Source organism: Vanacampus margaritifer, chromosome 11, assembly GCF_051991255.1.
Source record: "Vanacampus margaritifer isolate UIUO_Vmar chromosome 11, RoL_Vmar_1.0, whole genome shotgun sequence".
NCBI lineage: Eukaryota > Metazoa > Chordata > Actinopteri > Syngnathiformes > Syngnathidae > Vanacampus > Vanacampus margaritifer.
The window spans coordinates 15,826,309-15,846,495 of record NC_135442.1 but is presented as its reverse complement, the minus strand read 5'-3'; the positions used below and the strand labels follow the sequence as shown (position 1 = coordinate 15,846,495).

The 20,187-nt window shown below is 39.7% G+C and overlaps 1 protein-coding gene across 3 annotated transcripts in view; it reads right to left on the bottom strand.

Annotated features, from left to right (window-relative positions):
- Window positions 1-19,426, bottom strand: part of LOC144060544 (phospholipid-transporting ATPase IH-like) — a 47,240-nt gene extending 27,814 nt beyond the window's left edge. For 2 of the 3 annotated variants that reach the window (XM_077580207.1, XM_077580209.1), the window contains exons 1-3: window positions 18,933-19,426; window positions 1,377-1,499; window positions 399-488 (exon numbers count right to left, since the gene is read on the bottom strand). In XM_077580207.1, the coding sequence (XP_077436333.1) occupies window positions 399-488; window positions 1,377-1,499; window positions 18,933-18,971 (252 nt within the window). In that variant the 5' untranslated portion in view covers window positions 18,972-19,426. The remainder of the gene's footprint in view (window positions 1-398; window positions 489-1,376; window positions 1,500-18,932) is intronic. The other variant, XM_077580208.1, reaches the window with a different exon arrangement.
- Window positions 19,427-20,187: the final 761 nt, after the last annotated feature.

Genomic DNA, 20,187 nt, shown 5'->3' with positions numbered 1-20,187 from the left:
CAAACAAACAAAAAAAGTATCACAGACCGGTGTGTTCACTATTGCAAATAAAAAGTGAAACTGCGAAAACTGAGGGCAGCAAGAAATAGAAGAGCTGCTGTAAAATGGAAACCGTGGAGCATAATATAGCAGCAAGCTAGGGACGTTAACATGTATTTATTTTTGTGTTTTGAAACTGTATATTCTGAAAAGTTGCAATAAGGCTGCTCTGTGGAATCTGATGAGCAGTTTGACATCCAATATTGGATCAACTTGGGAAGGTATTCGGATATAGTACCTCGTAGTAGCCCTTAGTACAACTCAATGTCGAGTGTAATTAAACACAACACGTGATTTACGAACTGTATAAGTATACAGCTTGATGGAAACGCACAAACGATGATAATAATTGTTCTCACCTGGACAAGAAATATGACCAAAAAGTAAAAGTTGGCAATTCTTCGGAACTGTTCAAACAGGTTCTTGGGGATGAAGTTCCAGAAGGTGTACTGTCAAAGTGAAAAACAAAAACCAGCATCATGCATAGAATAAAATTGATTTAAAAAAAGACATCTCTATTTGAGTTTGAAACAAAATACAGTGGACACCTGTATATAGGCGGAATTCCGAATTTGTAGACTTTTTTTTTTTTAACCGATCCTTCATTAGTCGCTGAAAAACAACTTTTTGTGCACATGCCACAGCCATTTCAATTTTTTTTAATATTGCTCTGGTGCCATCTGATGTTATTTCAGAGAGGGGAGGAGCTTCATTTCGTTAGGCTAACTTTCTCGAACAGAAATAAATAGCTTTTCTGACATCTTAAAGGAAATTACAAACCTTTTTTATGAGCGCTATTTGCACACAAAACTTTGCTACTTATAGCGGGGGTTCACTGCAAACAAAAGGTAGTTTTCAAACTAAAAGAGACAAAGTAGCGTAGCGCTATCCAGGATAAGGCTAGTAGTAACATAGATGGATGTAAAATGGGACCAAAGAGAAAAAACATATTTTGTTCTGATGTTGGCCAGGGTACAACGCAAAATCCTTAAAACTTAAGTAAGTTATTTTAAAGTAATAAGGATAACCTAAACTTTCCATTTGTTGATACATTGCGTCAACATGCCACTTAGGTTTGAATGAGATAAGTGAAAATGACTTTGTAAATACAGTATATGACCAAAATAAAGTGCACTCATTTACTATTTTCAAATCGGATGTTTTATTTGTTGACATTTGTTTTCAGGCAAACACATTCGAGTTGATTTGGTCATCGGTGGCTAATCTCAATACGAACAATGGATGCAGATTTTTGGTGCGAGCATTAATTTGTTGCTAAAGGACAAAATGGCCCCTGATACATTAGGTTCTAAATCATAGGTACAGGGTCTTCTGACCTTTGAGGACACAATACGGTTGTCGGGGTAACGCTGAGGGATGTAGGCCTCAGCTCCCGGAGGGGGTTCCTTATGGCCGATGTAGACCGTCCGACTGTCAACCCAGTTCTCCTCCCCCGCACACTGAAGGAGAGAGAGAGAGAGAAAAGCAGATATAAATAGAAACACAGGTAAAGATAGAAGAAAATTGGTTCAACCGCACTACTCATTTATGAACAACCTATTATAACATATTGTTCAAAAGAAAATGCGTGTACGCATCCAAGGTGTTCTTCATGAAGCGATGGCCGCATTGGACAAGGCTCATAACACTTTGGCCCCAATGAAAACATCCGTTGGCAGAGCGACCCGGCTGACACAGCTCAAACGGGCATTGCTGATCATTCATTGAAAAGTTCTGGAACAAGCACTTCATTGTTTTAATGAGCCCTCACAACTTTGGCGCAGATGCCACGAATGAATGCTATGTTTTTGGTTGGAGTTTCACACTACGAATATAGAGGTCAAAATGTGTTCCTGGACGTTACAACTGATTAGTAACTTTTGATGGTTTTCAATGGTTGTTAAATATACGCAGATTTTCGCCATTCGCAGGCTTGCCCGGTCCCTTTCCGCCACGACTGGCAGGGGTCCACTGTATATATTTGGGGGGTATTTTTCCATGCAAACTAACCAAAACTTAAAATTATGACATATATTTTGTCAATTATTATTAATGAATGATTATATATAATTATTATAGCGTTTTCAAAATCTTTGTGGGGTTCCAGATGTATCTCCCTGCACCCTAACCCCTTTAAAATTAAAGAAAAATGTAGTAAATGTTAAACTGAGTGTTTTCAAGGAATTTCAATTATTAAATGCCTTCATCTTCATACCACTTTAAATTTAAGATAGAAGTTATAATAATTGTTTTAATTTTTTTTCATGGCTACATATACATTTTCAACTTTCTAAATATTTTGGAGGGTGTTTACTAAACTAAATAAAAACATTAAATCAAAGATTTTTTTTGTCGGTCATTTTTATCATTGCTAAAATTACAAACACAAGTACACAAGGGTGTACTAGATGCAGTGTGTATTAGTCACACCTTTGTTGCCAGGAAACAAGAACACGTTCTACAAGCAGGGAAAGGGCAGTAACGAACAAAGCGAACATGGAGTGGGCTTTGCCGTGAAGAACACCTTGGTGAAGATGGTGGAACCAGGCAGCAATGGCTCTGCACGACTCCTCATCTTCCGCTTGAACTCCGCTCAAGGCCCAGTCACCCTTGTCAGCGTATATGCCCCAACACTGAGAGCCATGGCAGAGGCAAAGGACGAGTTCTTTGACAATTTCACAACAACTGTTAGGAACATCCCAAACTCTGAACAACAAATTTTCCCTGGAGACTTCAATGCCAGGGTTGGTGCAGATCACGACACCTGGCCCTTCTGTTTTGTACCATTTGGCGTGGGCAGATTGAATGACAATGGACAGCGGCTAATCGATTTTTGCACATATCACGATATGTGCATGACAAACTCGTTCTTTAAGACCACGCCCCAACAGGTTTCCAGGCAGCATCTGCGCTTAAAGCACTAGCACCAGCTGGACTTGATTTTGACCAGGCGCACTTCACTGAAGAAGGTGCCAATCGCCCGTTTGTTTCAGAGTACAGACTGTGACACAGACCACTCATTGGTGTGTTGCACCAAGAATTTGCTGAACTATTTGCCTCCACCTTTGAGAAGGAACTAGGTGTACCACAAGAAGGAGAATCTGCTAGGCAGAAGTGGGGAGAGCTGCAAAACACCATGCACCGTACAACCTTGGCCACATTTAAAAGGAGGACCTTGAAGTCACAGGACTGGTTTGATGCCAAGCTGACGAAGCCGTCATTGAAGCCAAGCGCTCAGCACTAGCTGGATACAAGAAGTACCCAAACGAGAAGAATCTTCAGAATCTCAGAGCTGCGAGAAGCAAAGTTCAGCAGATGGCCCGGCTCTGTGCCAACGAGTACTAGACACAGCTCAGCCAAGAAACCCAAACAGCTGCCATAACAGGGAACATCCGTTGTATGTATGATGGCATCAAGAAAGCACTGGGACCAGCTCAGAACAAGACGACACCCCTCAAATCATCTACCGGGGAGATTATCACAGAAAAGAATAAGCAGACGGAGAGATGGGTGGAATATTACTGCGACCTCTACTCCAGGCAGAACACCGTGGGCATGGTCAGGCCATGATGCCATCGACTGCCTGCCATCCATGGACGAACTTGACGCCGACCCTACCGTTGACAAATTTAGTAAGGCCATTGATAACCTGGCCGCTGGCAAGGCACCAGGCAACGACGGCATACCCCCAGACTAGCTCAAACACTGCAAGACCGCTTTACTGCTGCCATTGCACGACGTCCTTTGTCAATGTTGGAAGGAAGGTACCGTACCACAAGACATGAGAGACGCCAAGATCATTACCATCTACAAACACAAAGGGGAGAGAAGCGACTGCAGCAACTACAGGGGCATTTCCCTTCTCGCCGAACATGTCTACCCCGAGTCTCAGTGTGGTTTTCGCGCAGAACGATCAGCGGTAGACATGATATTGTCCATCCGCCAAGTCCAGGAGAAATGTAGAGAACAGAACATGCCCCTGTATGTCGCTTTCATCTACCTCAACAAAGCATTTGATCTTTTCAACCTCGCCCGCCTGAAAGCCAGGACCAAAGTCCGTAAGGCTCTAATCAGAGACATGCTGTTCGCAGACAACGCTTCAGACCCTGATGGACCGCTTCTCCCAGGCATGCAAGGACTTCGGGCTTACCATCAATCTAAAGAAGACTAACATCTTGGCGCAAGGCACGGAAGCATTAACAACCATCACCTTCGATGATTACCAGCTGGAAGTTGTGAATCAATTCGCGTACCTGGGGTCCACGATCAGCAACAACCTCTCCCTTGATAAAGAGATCGACAAGAGGATCGGAAAATCTGCCTCCACGCTCGCTCGCCTCACCACACGAGCGTGGGAGAATCCTAAACTCTCTGTCAAGACGAAGATGACAGTGTACAACGCCTGCGTCATCAGCACACTCCTCTATGGGAGTGAGACGTGGACAACATACGCCCAGCAGCATGAATCGGTGGAGGCTGGTGTCTGTGGATCTCACTCTGCTTCGTCTGTCCTTCCTTCCTTCCCTCAGTCTCTCCTTTGGTCTCTTGAGGTCTCCCCGATTTGTTGGAATTTAGATGTTTCTGGGGTTGGTGAAGGACTCTGGTTGGTGGCCTGGTGGGTGGTGTCTGGTTGGTGCTGAATTTCACTTTCCTTTCTTTTCTTTGGTCCTTCCTCGGGTCTCCTGACGGCCTCACGACTCTGGCTGGAAGTGTTTGGTTTAGGTGAACGGTATGGGATTTTTTAATAGGTTTTAGGTGAGAAAAAAAAAGGAAAGAAAAAAAAACATACGCCCACCAGGAAAAGAGATTGAACTCCTTCCACGTGCGCTGCATTTGCCACATCATGGATATATTTTGGCAAGACAAAGTGCCTAACATCAAAGTTTTGTCCCGCGCCGGCCTTCCCTCCATGTTCACTCTACAGCGCAGGCTCCGGTGGCGAGGCCACGTTCACCGCATGGAGGATGGCAGAATCCCCAAAGATATCCTCTAAGGAGAACCAGCGACTGGTAGAAGAGATGTTGGCCGCCCACGACTGCGCTTTAGAGACGTCTGCAAAAGACCCTGGAGATCTCTGGAGGGACTGCCATTCACGCATTGGCATGTTCCAGTAGAGCCGAGGTATAGGATTCTCTTTCATGGTCATCATAGAGGCCGAGAAGGGGCAGATATACATTTTACTTCTTTCTGCCCCTTTTCATTTATTTTCTTTTAACAAATGAAATAAATTAATAGAGTTAAGAAAATTAAAAATAGACACTAAAAAGCGTGTACTGACAGAGCTGCGAGGTGCACATCTTTAAATTACAGCACAGAGCGATCAACAGGCGCCGTATGGGTGAAGGGGACAAAAATAGACAAGCTGCCAACAGTGTCAGCTGGCTTGAGACCCCATCAAAACATTGAGAGGGGTGGGTGGAACATGACCCAGAAACACAGAAGAGAGTGTGTGAGTGAGATGAGAGAAAACAAGGCTGTGATACACTAATGAGATCTCATACAAGAGCTGGATCAAACAACTACCTTTGCGAACGTAATGTTCACTTTGATTGACACTGTCGGAGAGGTTGAGTATTGTGGTTTGTGTAGAACTGCACTGCAATTCCAGAGCTTCTTGTTGTATTTAAACTCCATGAAGGTCCAAACATGTGCACATATGATGAATATTTTTATAGAGTGTTGCCTTTATTTTCCCATTTACATTCAGCCTTCATAAATTGAACACACTTTTATATAAAACCTCGATTTGAACAATTTCAAAGACAATCAATCATTCAGTCTTGTTTGATTTAGCTGAGGAATATTTTGGTGGGGTTAATTTGACAGTGACACAAGATGTTAATTGAACTGCTGGTTCAAGGCACAAATCTCAGTTGTGGCCTCCACATGTGGAATTTGCATGTTGCCACTATGGTCGTGTGGAATCCTCCCACATTTCAAAAACGTTAGGTTTTACTGAAGACCAATTGTCCATATGTGTGACTGTGAGAATGAATGCTTGTTAATGTACAAAATCCAAGTCCACTGAAGTTGGTATGTGTAAAATGGAAATAAAAACAGAATACAATTCATTTGTAAATTATTTTGAATTTGAAGTTGGGCCAAAACTGCTCTCATTAAATGAGAGACATTAGTTAGCACTATGAACTGTACAGGAAATGTACGAGTGTAATATTATTGTATATTGTTGGAAATTGATTTATGATTTTAATGACTCATTTTAGGCTGTCTCTTACATCCGCCCAAGGGCCGGCCAATGAAAATTTGCTTAATTTAGCAAACTTGGGCACATTTCAATTGTAAAATGTTGATTAATGTGCATTGTTCCTTTCAAATGAATAAATTCAAACCTATTTCAATTGAATATAAAAGATAACACAAACACAATGGGGGACGGTTCTGGACTGCTAGCAGGCAAGAGTGGTAATCACAATCTTTGACTACAAAGCCACACTGGCATTCTCTTGCCTAAGCAGGGACGTTCCTGAAAAAGATGTTGCATGGATGGCAGCATATGTTGCTTAAAATCCTGTATGTACCTTACAGCATTAATGGTGCCTTCACAGATGTGTAAGTTACCCATGCTAGGCAATACCCCCCAACCATTACAGATGCTGGCTTTTGAACTTTTATGCTGCTAATAATGGGTATGGTTCTTTTCTTCTTTGGACTGGAGGACATGCTGTCCATCATTTTCAAAAACTGTTTGAAATGTGAACTCGTCAGACTACTAGCAGTGTATTCAATAAAATAAAGAAATTGAAAGTTGTTTTTTTTATTACATTTTACAGAACATTCCAACATCATTGGAATTCGGGTTTGTACAGTATATGAGCTCTATGAATGATCGGCAACCACAGCAGGGTGTACCCTTCCTTGCTCAAGAAGACAACACAGCAGCGGCTAATCTCCAACTCCTGGTAACCCTCAACAGAAGGGGTGAAGGAAATAGATAGCGAGATCAGGAGCCTTCCGGAACAGATGACGTTCAACCTTAACAGATGACTGCATCACAAAGAATCTTCTTAAATCCGCATTGTTCTATCCTTCTTTTACATCATATTGACATGCCTAAAGCGCTTTGTGGTCATGGGGTATGTGGAAGAAGAGATCAGATTATAGTTTGCATTTATCTCATCATTAATCCTCACTGATCCCAATCAACCTCCGGTTCACAGTTCCGTTCCTGTCTCTGCCTTCACTCCATCATAGAAAGCGGCCCAGCCAGTCAGCACTTGACATGGAATGCTTTGTCTTTATTAGCTGCAACGCGATGGAGGCGGGCTGGTTTTACTGCAGCAAACTGATATTGCCTTAACTGTAAAAAGGTTCTTGGCCACATCTTTATGGTCACACTTTGAGTCGGACGGTCTCAGGTAGCGCCAATAAGAGCAACCTCCGACCCCAAGCAGCTTCCACGGCGCAGCTCCCTGCAGAGGTGCAATAAAAAGTAACAGACCATTAAGCGGTCTGATTAAATGGTCGTGTCTTGTCCCTCCTCCATGTCGCCGCCACGCTGCGCCGCAAAGACGAGCGCCATGTTGAGATGGCATCCCTCATTAAGCCATCTCCTTTTTTTTTAATGAACTTTTCATGTTTAAATGGGCAAAGGTTGGAGCAGCGTCGTTCTGTGTTAACATACACTCACCGGCCACTTAGGTACACCTGCACAGTCTATCCTTCCTTCCCCCCATTATAGCCCTTAACCTCATTATGGTCGCGGGTAGGATGGAGCCTATCGCGTCTTACTTGGGGTGAGAGTCTGTGTACAATACATCCTGGACTGGCTGCTTGCCTCCACAGCAGAACAACAATCCAAAACACACAAGCAAGTCAAGGAACAGAGGCATGAGGTATGAAAGAGTCTTTGCCGGTTGTAGAAAACGCTTGGTTTCAGTTGTTTATGCTGAGGCTGGCCCAGGGCAAGTACTTTTTTACACAGGGTGATGAAGCTTTGAATAGTTTTTGGTTCCTGAATAAATAACATCACAACTTAAAAACTGCATTTTATGTTTACTGGGATTATCTATGTTTGATGATTAGAAGAAGAGAGAACTTGACACAAGGGAAACTACATTTTCACAGCACCGTAATACGAATCTTTAAATGTTTAATTGCCACTATGTCAAAGTACCAGAATAAAATAAATCAAAATTCCTGAGACAAGCAGGTAATGTGAGCCGAATGTAAATTGCGCCTTCACCTAGAAATTAAGCTAGTAGAGGAGCTAAAATTAGGGTGAAATATATCACCGGATATGACGTGATAATCTAATGTAGATGCTGTGGCGTTAGCACACTGATAAAGGAAGACCGTGATCACATGCGCACCATTAAATGCCATAGCGACAACGATTTGGTGCAGCACACCACTGTTACGTTTCATTTACAGTGACAAGTCCACAGTGAAATGTCCCTTAAGTCAAAATGATTTGGATTTCAATCAGTTAAGAGTTGAAACCATCGTGTGTGTATCAGCAAAATCCTGTTTTAGATTTTCTTTTAGCCAGTGATAGCAAAGAGAAAAAAATGTGACACTAACCTAACCAAAGAACAGGAAATTGAACTTACTGCAACATTGACTGTCTTGTGGAGCAGTGGTCCCCAACCACCGGGCCGCGACCCGGTACCGGGTTGTGGGTCATTTGGTACCGGGCCGTGGGTCATTTGGTACCAAAAGAAAAAAATTGCATTCTTTTTATATTTTTCGAAAATTATGTTTTATTTTGAAAAGATTCTGTCTGTTACACTATTCTGTCTCACTTGACAACTCTGTTGTTGGTGCGACGTTACGGACACCGTTAATAAAGTTGCACATGATTACACAGTAGATTTACGTTCATTATTATTATAGAGAAAATACCACAGTTTTTTTTCTTGTCATTTTATTTTGTTTTTATCAGCTAAACCTTTAGATTGGGCCGTGAAAATATTGTCAGACATTAAACCGGTCCGTGGTACAGAAAAGGGTGGGGACCACTGTTGTGGAGGATACAAGCTACTTTTTTAAAATGTATTTCAAAATAAATGTCCCCAATTGGTTATTTATTTTTGGTTTCACTACATGATAAAAAAGTGGCATCATCAGACAAACTCATCCGTCAGTGGTGACAAAGTCAATACACTTGCAACACTGAGTGGCCGCTCGCTTTGTCACGTGCCCAAGCTCCAACCCTGGTTGACATAACAAAATTTGACATTTGTGTGCGACAGACCTGAGTAATTTTAGCCACAGTAAGTGTGTCAGAAAAATGTGTGTGAGGAAAAATGCACATTTTAACTCATACACTGCCATTGACGGTTGTAGACGTCAAAAATTCATTTTAACAATTTGTATTAGTTTAACATTTTTCCCCACACTTTTGTTAACAAGAGTTTGAAAACCTATATATTTTTTTATTGTATTAGAACAGATATAAAAATTGGGATTAATCGTGAGTGACTAGTGAAGTCATGCGATTAATTACGATCACAAATTTGTATTGCCCGATGCCCCTAATTTTTAATAATCTTTTCTTTAAAAAAAAGATTATTAAAATTTTTTTTTTTTTTTTTTAAATAATCTTTTCTTTAAAAAAATAAAATAAAATCGTTTCTTTTTTTTTTAGAGAAGATTATTAAAAATTAGGGGCATCAGGCAATTAAAATTTGTAATCGTAATTAATTGCATGACTGCACTAGTTAACCCATGATTAATCACAATTACATCTGTTCTAAATGTACAAAAACAATTTTTTTCCTAGGTTTTCATACTCTTGTTAAAAAAAATGGAAAAAAATGTTAAATAGAAATAGTTTTAATGAATTTTTTTACGTCTATAGCCGTCAATGGCAGCGAATGAGTAAAAGACAAGAAAGTGTTCTTTTTTGGTTCAACTAAATTTAAATATGTCTACATAAAAGTCTAATTAGAGCACTGTATGCTGAAATGTCTCTACAGCCATAACCTTTTTCTCAACTGTCTCATGATGCAAACATCCTGCGGCATCACAGGATTAAAAAAAAAAAAAGACAACATAGTCGGATTACTTTTTTTTAAAATGACAAAATGTGTATGCTGTTGCTTCGTCCCCCGCTCGACTCCAACTGTGATGTAACTCTTTAATTTGGCAGCGTTGCTACACTTCCCCTTACCCCTTAAACCACCACCATAATCTGCGCCGTCCATGACCCTCTTCCCCCTTTCATCCCAATTGGACACAGGCGACGCGCTAACAACCTGGTGGGAAGCTGTGAGAAGTCATTTCTACATGCCAGGAGAGCGACAAATAGTACAGCCGTCCATGAGATGAGGGTGAGAGCGTATAACAGGAATAGAACTGCCTAAAAACAGCAATGTGTCACTTTTGTCTTTCAAGTGCAGGCGAGAGGAGTGGAGGAGCTGTGACGGTGTGAACCTTTCGAAGGCTCTTCAGCTGTCTGGCACCCACTGGATCAAAGGAGGACATGTTTTATGACCCGGGGTGGCAGTTGTTAACACGTTTGCAAAAGATGATTAGCCGCCAAAACATTTATCAGCCTGTTGTGTCAATATTTCAGACTTTACTCTTCTCTATTGTATGACGGCGTATTAGGGCCACGTAAATAAATAAATAAATTCTGAGAAAGGGGGCGAGGGGGGCAAATATTCTGAGAAAAAATGTGCAAATTTGCGAGAAAAAAACAAATACACATAGAGTGCTCGGATGTTTGTGCCAAAACTTTTCGGTCGGGTTTTCAAATAAGGAGCTAGTAATTGCTTTAGCAGAGATTAGGGCTGTGCAATTAATCGAAATTCAATTAAGATTTTGGTTAATACCCTCCACGATTACAAAATTGGCATAATCGTACAAAAACGATTATTATTACTAGGGCTGAAACGAGTCCTCGTCATTTCTGCCTCGGATACCCGCTGAGATTGGCGTAGTCAAGCTAACGGCAGTATGCATGACAGTACACGGGGCTCACGCGGTGAGAAAACCAATTTCAAAATCAACCTTACCTTACCAAGTAGTATTTGTAGATAAATGCATTGTAGCGCTTTTATTTTGAAGTTGTTTCCGGAAGCGTTTCGTCCCGGTGTAAGGGCTGACATGTCATCTATTTAGTTTGTGAACAATATAATATACAATATAAATGCCCCAAACTGTTGTGAGTCGCGACAGATGTCAGTAACACAACTTTTCGTCCTAAAGTCACGTTCAAGCTCCAGTTAAGAGCGCTAAGACATAATTATGCTGACATTGTATTGTAGGGCAACTGCTAGCTAACAGCGAGCTACCAGCACCAAGAAGCAAGATAGCCGCGCTAGCTAGCAGCGCTAAAGTGCTTCAGCCGTCTGATTACTTTTCAAAGGCATAAATACTACAGCCCGTAGACAGCTGGGGTAGGCTCCAGCGCGCCCGCGACCCTCGCGAGGATTAGCTGTTCAGAAAATACAGTGATGGAATGTGCACACTTTGATGCTGACAACCTGACTAATATGTGTTCCTAATGATCACTTATTCGCAAACCAGGCTCAATCAAATGTGCTATTTATTTAGACGACAAAATCGCTACCGTGGGTCTGACGTCACTTTAGTTCCATTGACCAAAATCTATGGGGAGAGATTTGTCTAAAATCTCACTGACAAAGAAGAAAAGTTGATTATCTAAAAATGAAAACCAGTTGGTTGTTAATTATTACATGCAAATGCGTTTCTGTCTTCTGTATTTAAAATTGTTCTTAAACCAAGAAAGTATACAGTTATAGTTTTATTTCTTTCCGAATACCAAAATATTCGATAGCTGCAGCCCTAATAATTTTAATACTGAGTTGTTTTGAGGCACGCCCACACGGCTTCTTTCACCATACTGTACACCCCTGTCAAAACTAGCTTGAACCCCACAAGCCTTATTGCACACGCTTCACATTTTTGCTAACATTAATAATATAAATTCTGTTTGGTCCCAAAATAACTTATATAAATTATAGTGCTTCAAATAATTGTATTTGTCTTAATATTTTTAAATCTTAAAAATATATATTTTTGAACAAAAAAAAAGAATAATCGTTTGAATAATCGTGATTTCAATTATTACCAAAATCGTGATACGCTTATGTTTCCAGAAATATTATTTACACATTCATATCTATTTATTTTTTGCACAAGTAGCTAAATGGATGTGTCGAATCTGCTGCTCGCCGTCATTCACTTGCATTTACCTAAAGTATGCTAGCTTCTGATTGGTTAGTGTTAGTCAGCTGATAGGGAGGGGATCAGGAAGTGTTGTCGCTCTAGCTGCCGTGTATGACGAGTAAAGTTTAAGAAGAAATCCGTCTCCATTCTGCCTTTTCATTTTATAACGAGTGTTCCATTAACCACCAATGAATCCTCAGGTTGGCTCCTGATGGACAAAATCCAGCGCACCTCGTCCAAATTATAACTATGCTATGTGTATACGTTTCTGAGTTACTTGCTACTTGTTACTTGCTGAGATAATTTATAAAGTTGCAAGTTTTTTTCTCGGAATATTACCCCCCCCCCCTCTCCCCCAACAAATAAATAAATATACGTGGCACTAATACACCGTCGTAATTACAAGAAAAAGGAGAGATTTCACAGAACACTTACTCAAATAATGCAGTATACAATTTTGCCATTAAATATTTGTGGATTTAAAAAAAACGTGAAAATGGTAAATCTGTTTGTGGATCTCAAAAACACATGCGGAAATCATTCATTTATTTACGGCTAATTTTGAGACACGTCTCTCCCCATAATCAAAGGGATCATTTTATATAAGGTGATAGTTAGAAAGTCACATGTAGAAAGATCCTTTATGATCCCTCCAAATTCAAGCACCTTATAGCTAACTAGCTAGCTAGCTGTCTTTGGTTTGGACAAAGCCATCCACCTACACACATACAAACGCGCGCCTCTACTACAGATCATGACCCTCTCGTGCAGTCTTCACAGGCGGTGCCCGGCCGAGGCATCACGCCACGGCTATTATTACCACGTGACAAAAGGGCACGATGAGACAAATATAACACGTGCGCTAACACACCAACATGCACAGGAGGTTCCTTTACCGATAAATTACATTAGACACAACATTGGGTCTGGAGCTTGGCGCTGCAAACGTACACATTTCCTGCATGGACACAATTGTAAAAATGATGTCACTTGGGATATTATCATTCAAACTAATATCCAAGTTTGTAAGTAGTTATTGTTGTTAAAGACAGGAGGGACGCTTGATTCTTCTTAGGTGGTACCCAATGAAGCATCCAATGTGTGTATCATGACGTTGTTGGATAACGGATGAGAAACACAGACCAACTACCATGACAAGAACAATGCAATACTGTGCATCAATTGTGCAATAATCAATATTTAATGCTGGCGTATTGATTTTGTACTGTGAGAGGATAACGCTAGCGTTTAATTTAGGGGTTGAAGCGATGAGTTGACTGTACCGCACTGAAGGCATCTGGTCCTCTTCTGCAAATGATAGCATTTATATACAATACATTTGCTGCTGTCGCCAGATTATAACGCTCCGTAAAGCACAAAAACGTCCGGCCAACAAGGCAACGCCATCTTCGTACGTCTGCCTGAGTCTGAGAGTATGTAAATAAGCGGGTTTTGGTTAGCCGCAGTTAACAGTTAGCCTTCAGCTGTTCTGATTGTGTCGGTTCTAAAATATCATTATTAGGGCTGGGGAAATAATTCCATTGATCGTCATTTTTGAAAATCGAGTCGTTGAAAATGTGCTAAATTGTGAAATCGAATTTTGTCTTCTGGATTATTAAAAGCTGTTGTTCTTATGTTCTGTTACATCCAGATGTTATTGTTTGTTGTCATTTTCCACAAGTGGCAAAATGCTGGATGGGTGTTTTACAATACATGTTTAAAATATGCTACCAAATACTTAATTGTGGCAATTAAGCACAAACTATGAATGTTAAGTTTATGTTAAAACTGACTTAGAATCAGTATACATCATTGTTGTCTGAACATTTCGCACAGGAATGATTTTAGAATAAACAAAACTTTTAAATAAACGTTTGTTGGGTTTATTAGATTAAAATTGATTAAAATTGTAATCGTCGTGAATTTTCGGCCATACCATTTCTATGCTGGGCTATGCTATGCTTTCATGTGAAACTGCTCCATGTGTTATCGATGCTGAACATCAATTACATCATAGATTCATCGGCTGCAACTCGACTTTCAACGTACTATATGACTTTTTAAAAAAATCTGTCGTTCAAACCCTAGTTATGAGCAGATCGTGCTGCAGCGTGAACAAGCTAGCTACATTTGAACTGGATTAACTAAAAAAGACTAAAAAGAATGATGGGATTGTAAAAATATCAAACAGTCCAAGTGATACTTTATTCAAATGCAGGCCATGTTTTTTTTTTTTTTTTTTTTTACATTTTCTGCATGCAGAATATTCATAAAACACCAAGAAGAGTGGAGCCATGTCAATCAAGTAGCGCACTGTAACGTTGGTTCTTCCGTGCACTCGTTAAAAAAACGTCTGCTGGAAATAATGCTGCGTTAATGGTTGCATCCATCTATCATCCCTCTCCCTCCCTCCTCACCGTCAATACCTGCATAATTGAATTCATGATTCATTGGCCGTCAACAGGATGCAAACGGCCAGGCGGGAGACGGATGAGGTGCGTTCAATGACCCTCTCTCTGCAGCGCCGCGCTTGTGCTTGTGACACTATTATGAGCTCTGCTGCCGGAACGCTCGCAATACCAATCGTACTGAAGTCAAAATAATAAATAAATATCATAGCGAGACTGTTATCCTCACAGCACCTGAGACACGTTTAAGGTCAGGGTCATAGGTCGTGGGTCACGCGTTGAGTCGCAGTCCAGCTGCACCCTTATTGGACACTAACGAGTAAGCTATATGATGCCCTTCTGTTGACTTCAATTGTTGTTGATTTCAAATGATATTTCTCAGAGGAAATAATAGGAAATAAATGATTAATCCATTCCAGAGTCAAACTGTGGCCATCATGAAAATATTATTACTCTACAGGAAATGTTGTCGCAGGTGCATGATTGAGCATGACTCTTTCTTAAAAATATATAAATATACATCAATGTAAAAAATTATTATTACAAAATAAAAACACAAACCCCAGACAAAACAATTGAACTTTTTTTTTTCCTTAAACAACAAAGGCATGCTTTTCAATTTATTGCAAATTTTTTAAATGCCTCAAGTGACACAAATCCGATTTTTTTGTTCTCAAGGTGCACATTTTGGTCGGATACACGTCATGGCGCTCTAAGAAAAATATCGCACAAATTGGATATCATGGAAATACAGTAGACAGGTTGGAGACGTATTTTCACCTGCGCCTGCCCAAACAACACCAATAAGTAAAAACATCAGTGTTGAAACCGTAATCAAAATCTTTTCACAGTCTATCAGGGATAGGAGGTTTTTACATTGCTCTATTTATTATTACAGACAGTAGGGCTGGGAAATTCATTGAATTTTAATCCCGATTTTGAATTTGGCTTTTCATGAATTTAAAAACATTATAAGAAAAACAACTAATGTGCTGAGTGGTGCGGTTAATGTGCAAGTTCCCAACGATGTGAGTAGGAGTGTGATAATTAGGGGCGTGCCAAAAAATCGATTCTCATAAGAATCACGATTCTCATTTAGTACGATTCAGAATCGATTTTAAATGTCCCAAAATCGATTTTATTTAAATTATTTTATACTGTCTTGCCTTTGTCTGTGTGTGCCTTTATTGGGAGCGCTGTTCATGTTGTACCTAGTTTGGCCACTGAGGGGCAGTGTGGTTCTACGCGGTCTGATACACTGTTAAGTTGTAGCCACATTAAAGAGTAGAAGGAAAAAGTCACGATTAAATTATTCAATTCAATTAAAGATTTTTTTTTCAGCGTGGAGCTGTTCTTTTGAGTGATAAAAGTGCCATGAGTGGCGCGCTAATTAGCATTAGTGTGTCAGACTGGAGTAGGTCATTACAATTGCTTGCACATCTGTAGATTGAAGCAAAAATCATTGTCAATCAAATCATTTTGAATCAAAAATCGTTCTTAATCGAAAATCGATTCCGAATCAAATTGCAGACCCAAAAATCCGAATCGAATCGAATCGTGAGACATTCAAAGTTTCCCACCCCTAGTGGCAATATATCAATATCGCGGTAAATCGTGATACTTTGTCTCCCGATAGATTATCGATATGCCTAAGCAAGTATCACGATATTTGTAGTTAATATACAGCCACTATAACGGCTCCATTGTTCATTACTTATTAAGCAATTACTTGGCAGGCCGCTAGGGGGAGCACCTCATAAGAGTGGCAAGGAAATGTATGAAAGTCTTCAGGCGAAGAAGACTCATGAGCTTACTTTTACTTGCGTAAGACATTTATTATCTGTCCAGCAACTGACTCAGTTTTCCATACGTAACATTTTATCTATAACATATTTTATGGTTCGACTTAATATTTAAGTAATTTTATTTATTTACTTTTGCAATGTTACACAAACAAATCGTCACAATTTATAAAATGAAACAATTCACTATGTAACCGACTGACATGTTGCACGACAATAGTGTTTAAGAAAGACACAAATTCGTTCACAGAAAGAAAAATCACTTTATGTCTTGAGTAGTTTTATCGTAGATTATCGTGGATTTATTACCTGACCAATTTATCGATAATCGCGGTCTTGTCATATCGTGAGATAATCATTATCGTGAGCCTTGTATCGCATATCGTATGGTATGGTGAGGTACCCTGAATGCACCATGCTAATTCTGCACCAAGCATATGTTGTATATTTGATGATGCCCTCTCTGAGCATAGTTTACGCTCTTTAATGATATTCCAATTGGAGTTTATTGTTAAACTTATACACGCAACAAAATGAATTACACACATTGTATATTTCAATACAAGACATGCTTCATTTTGAAAACATTGCCAGTGCTAATGCTAAAGCTAAAGCATTATGGCAATGTTTTATGGAACATTTTAACATTGTTGACAGTCATCCAGTAAAAATGTTTGTTTTTTTAAAAGCCCACCGCTAAACACTTATTATTGAAACGATGTGTAGCTTCTCATTTAAAAGTGTAAAAACGAGTTACACACTACAAAATGTAAAAACAACAGAAGAGTCATTAGCTTGTGCAGGTGTTCCTAATGTTATGGCTCCTGAGTGGAGTTAATGTTGTATGCATGTTGTGGGCTTCCCCTTAGCAACTTAAAAGTGGGCCAGCCAAGTTGATTTCTATTCCGCACATTCAGCGCGCGGTGTCGCATGTGGGGCTTTACTGGCATGTTCCCCTTTCAGCCCAAGTCAATGGGCCCCGCACACCGAGACCAACATTTGGGGTTTGTTTTTAGCAGCCTGCAGCTAATTACGCTAAATGACACATGCATCGCACACACTATGATGCTTTTACAACAAGGGTGGGGGCGGCTTTTTCCTATGAGGGGCCAATTCAGGGCTGCGATGCTTGAAATCTTGTTACAGTACTTTAATTGCTATCGAAATAATTTGTTAGAACTTCAACAGGCTTTCAGGGTGGTACATTTTGACAAGGAAAAGGGGCTGGGACTAGATATGTAGTTTTACGTCTTCCTGCACCCTTTTTGAGCAAAATCTTGTTTTGAAATTGAATATTGGTATAACATAAATGCTGTTATAGCAAAAAAAAAAAAGATGCGTATGTATATATATTTCCTGATGAATAAAGTCTCACTGCCACCTGAACAAAACATGATATTCCGCTTTAAAAATTGGAGCATTATGTACAAGCCAATTATTCGATGAGAATTTATGATAAGATATTCCTTTATTTATCCCACAGTGGAGAAATTCACAGCATTACCAGCAGCGATGCACATCATCACACATCATATATAAATAATATGTATTTTACTTCATGTAACTGGAATCAATGTGTAGGAATAAGTAGCACTTGATCCAATATAGGTTCTGCAAGGGCCAACGTTGGGTCCCAAACTATACCTTACCTATATACTGTCACAAATACACTGGAAATCTTAAAATGTACATTACTTTCTGATGAAGCAATAGTTAACTCATTCACTGCCATTGACGGCTATGGACATCAAAAATTCATTTTAGCTATTTCTATTAGTTTAACATTTTTTTTCCACTTTTGCTAACAAAAGTATGAAAACCTAGAATTTTTTTTTTATTTTACATTCAGAACAGATATAAAATTTGTGATTACATGTTAGTTAACTAGTGATGTGTCATGTGATTAATTACAATTAAGAAATGTAATCGCCTGACGCTCCTAATATTAAAAAAAAATATTAAAAATGAGGGGCGTCAGACAATTACATTTTTTTATCGTAATTAATCGCATGACTTCAATAGTTGACTCACGATTAATCATAAATTTTATATCTGTTATAAATGTACAATATTTTTTTCCCCTAGGTTTTCCTAAAAAAAAATAGAAATAGTTCACATGAATTTTTGACGCCTATAGTCGTCAATGGCAGTTAGCTCCAACTCAGATTATGAACCAATTAAAACCATAAAAATAATAATGAAGCTTCCCAATGCACTTCAACATAGTTTCATGAGTGGAAAAATAGTGACAATTTAGGAGTTTATTTTTTGAGAGTAGGCAAATATGTGAATTTGGTTATGCTAATCCGCTAATATGGTTCCCATAAACCAACAATACAACAGCGCTTATAAATGCGATGCAACAAATGCTTTTTATGGGCATTTTGTTTTCAATCAAAGGCTCGAAAAGCAGCCCACAAGCCGTAAGTTTCCCACCCTTGCTTTGATGTACTGTTGCATGTTCGTGGGGGTGTGATGTGATGTTACGTAGTGTGATCTACAGTCGTGTGCGGTGTGGGTCGCTTACGTATCTGCTGATGATGTTCCGGAGCCGGCTCAAATCCATCCTCCACCCCAAAGCGACTAAAAGAGGTCTCCGTGGACTCTCGCGGCGGACGCTACCTTCCTCGAATCGCCGCACTCGGGTCCATCATCATCATCATCATCATCATCATCACCGTCATCGTGCACCACCGATCGTGTCCGAGATCTCCCTCAGTGGGCTGTTGTGATTTTCATGGCATCAAACGCCTCCCCACAGTCCTGTTCTTCTACCGCTGTGATCTCCCACGCTGCTGGGCTGGCTACATGTCGGGGACAAATATGGCACCTCATGCAAAACGCTGGACCGGACCGGACCCCTCGATGTGTCCACTCTCGCCTGTGCCTCGGTGCGCCGTGGAGTTAGTTTGGAGTGCGTGAACGCACAGGTTCTGCAGCCGTGGCCCTCTTGATGGAGTCCACACTCACCAGCATACACACAAGTGCTTCAGCCGTCAGACGACTACGACGCGCATGCGCACTGGGGCTCGCCTGTTGTATGCGTGCGCACACGAATACACGCATGGATGAAGTCAAAACCTAAACATTTGCACACAAAAAAATGAAAAATTCATATATATATTGTGGGTTACATGATTTGCATAAAAACACAACAAAATAGTATATGAAACAATTGAATACATTAAACATAAAATACATACAAATATTCCAATACATTCTCACAGAAATAAAGTATATATAAAATATGCTGTAAATGCACATAAATTACCATTTTTAAAATAAAAAAATTAAAAAATAACTGTAACCGTGCACTAGCTTCCTTAATCACTCAATGTATATTTGACATCTTCAATATTTTACACATCATCTTGTGTCATTACTGTATTCTATAATGATTGCTTCTTTAACATTTATTTTCAAATCATGACAGTGAAAGTATTTTATTGATTGTAGAAATCTGGAAAATTATTTGGTTTGAATGGGTGTATCTATTTCAATATATGCTTATAAATATGAATACAATACAAGGTAAATGCCCAAACTTGAATGACGCTTTGATATAGAACTGTATATGTGTACGTATCCTCTACATTTACGCAACACACAATGTAAAACATCATCTGTATTTTACTACAGTATTGTAATGTTTAATACAGTTGTGTGCCCCCCACCCCCTTTATACAGTTATAAAAAAAAACACATTTAAAACTCCCTTTTTTTTAGTATTATTTCGTATAGGTACATTCATTGCAATACATGCTCATAAAAACAAATAAAAT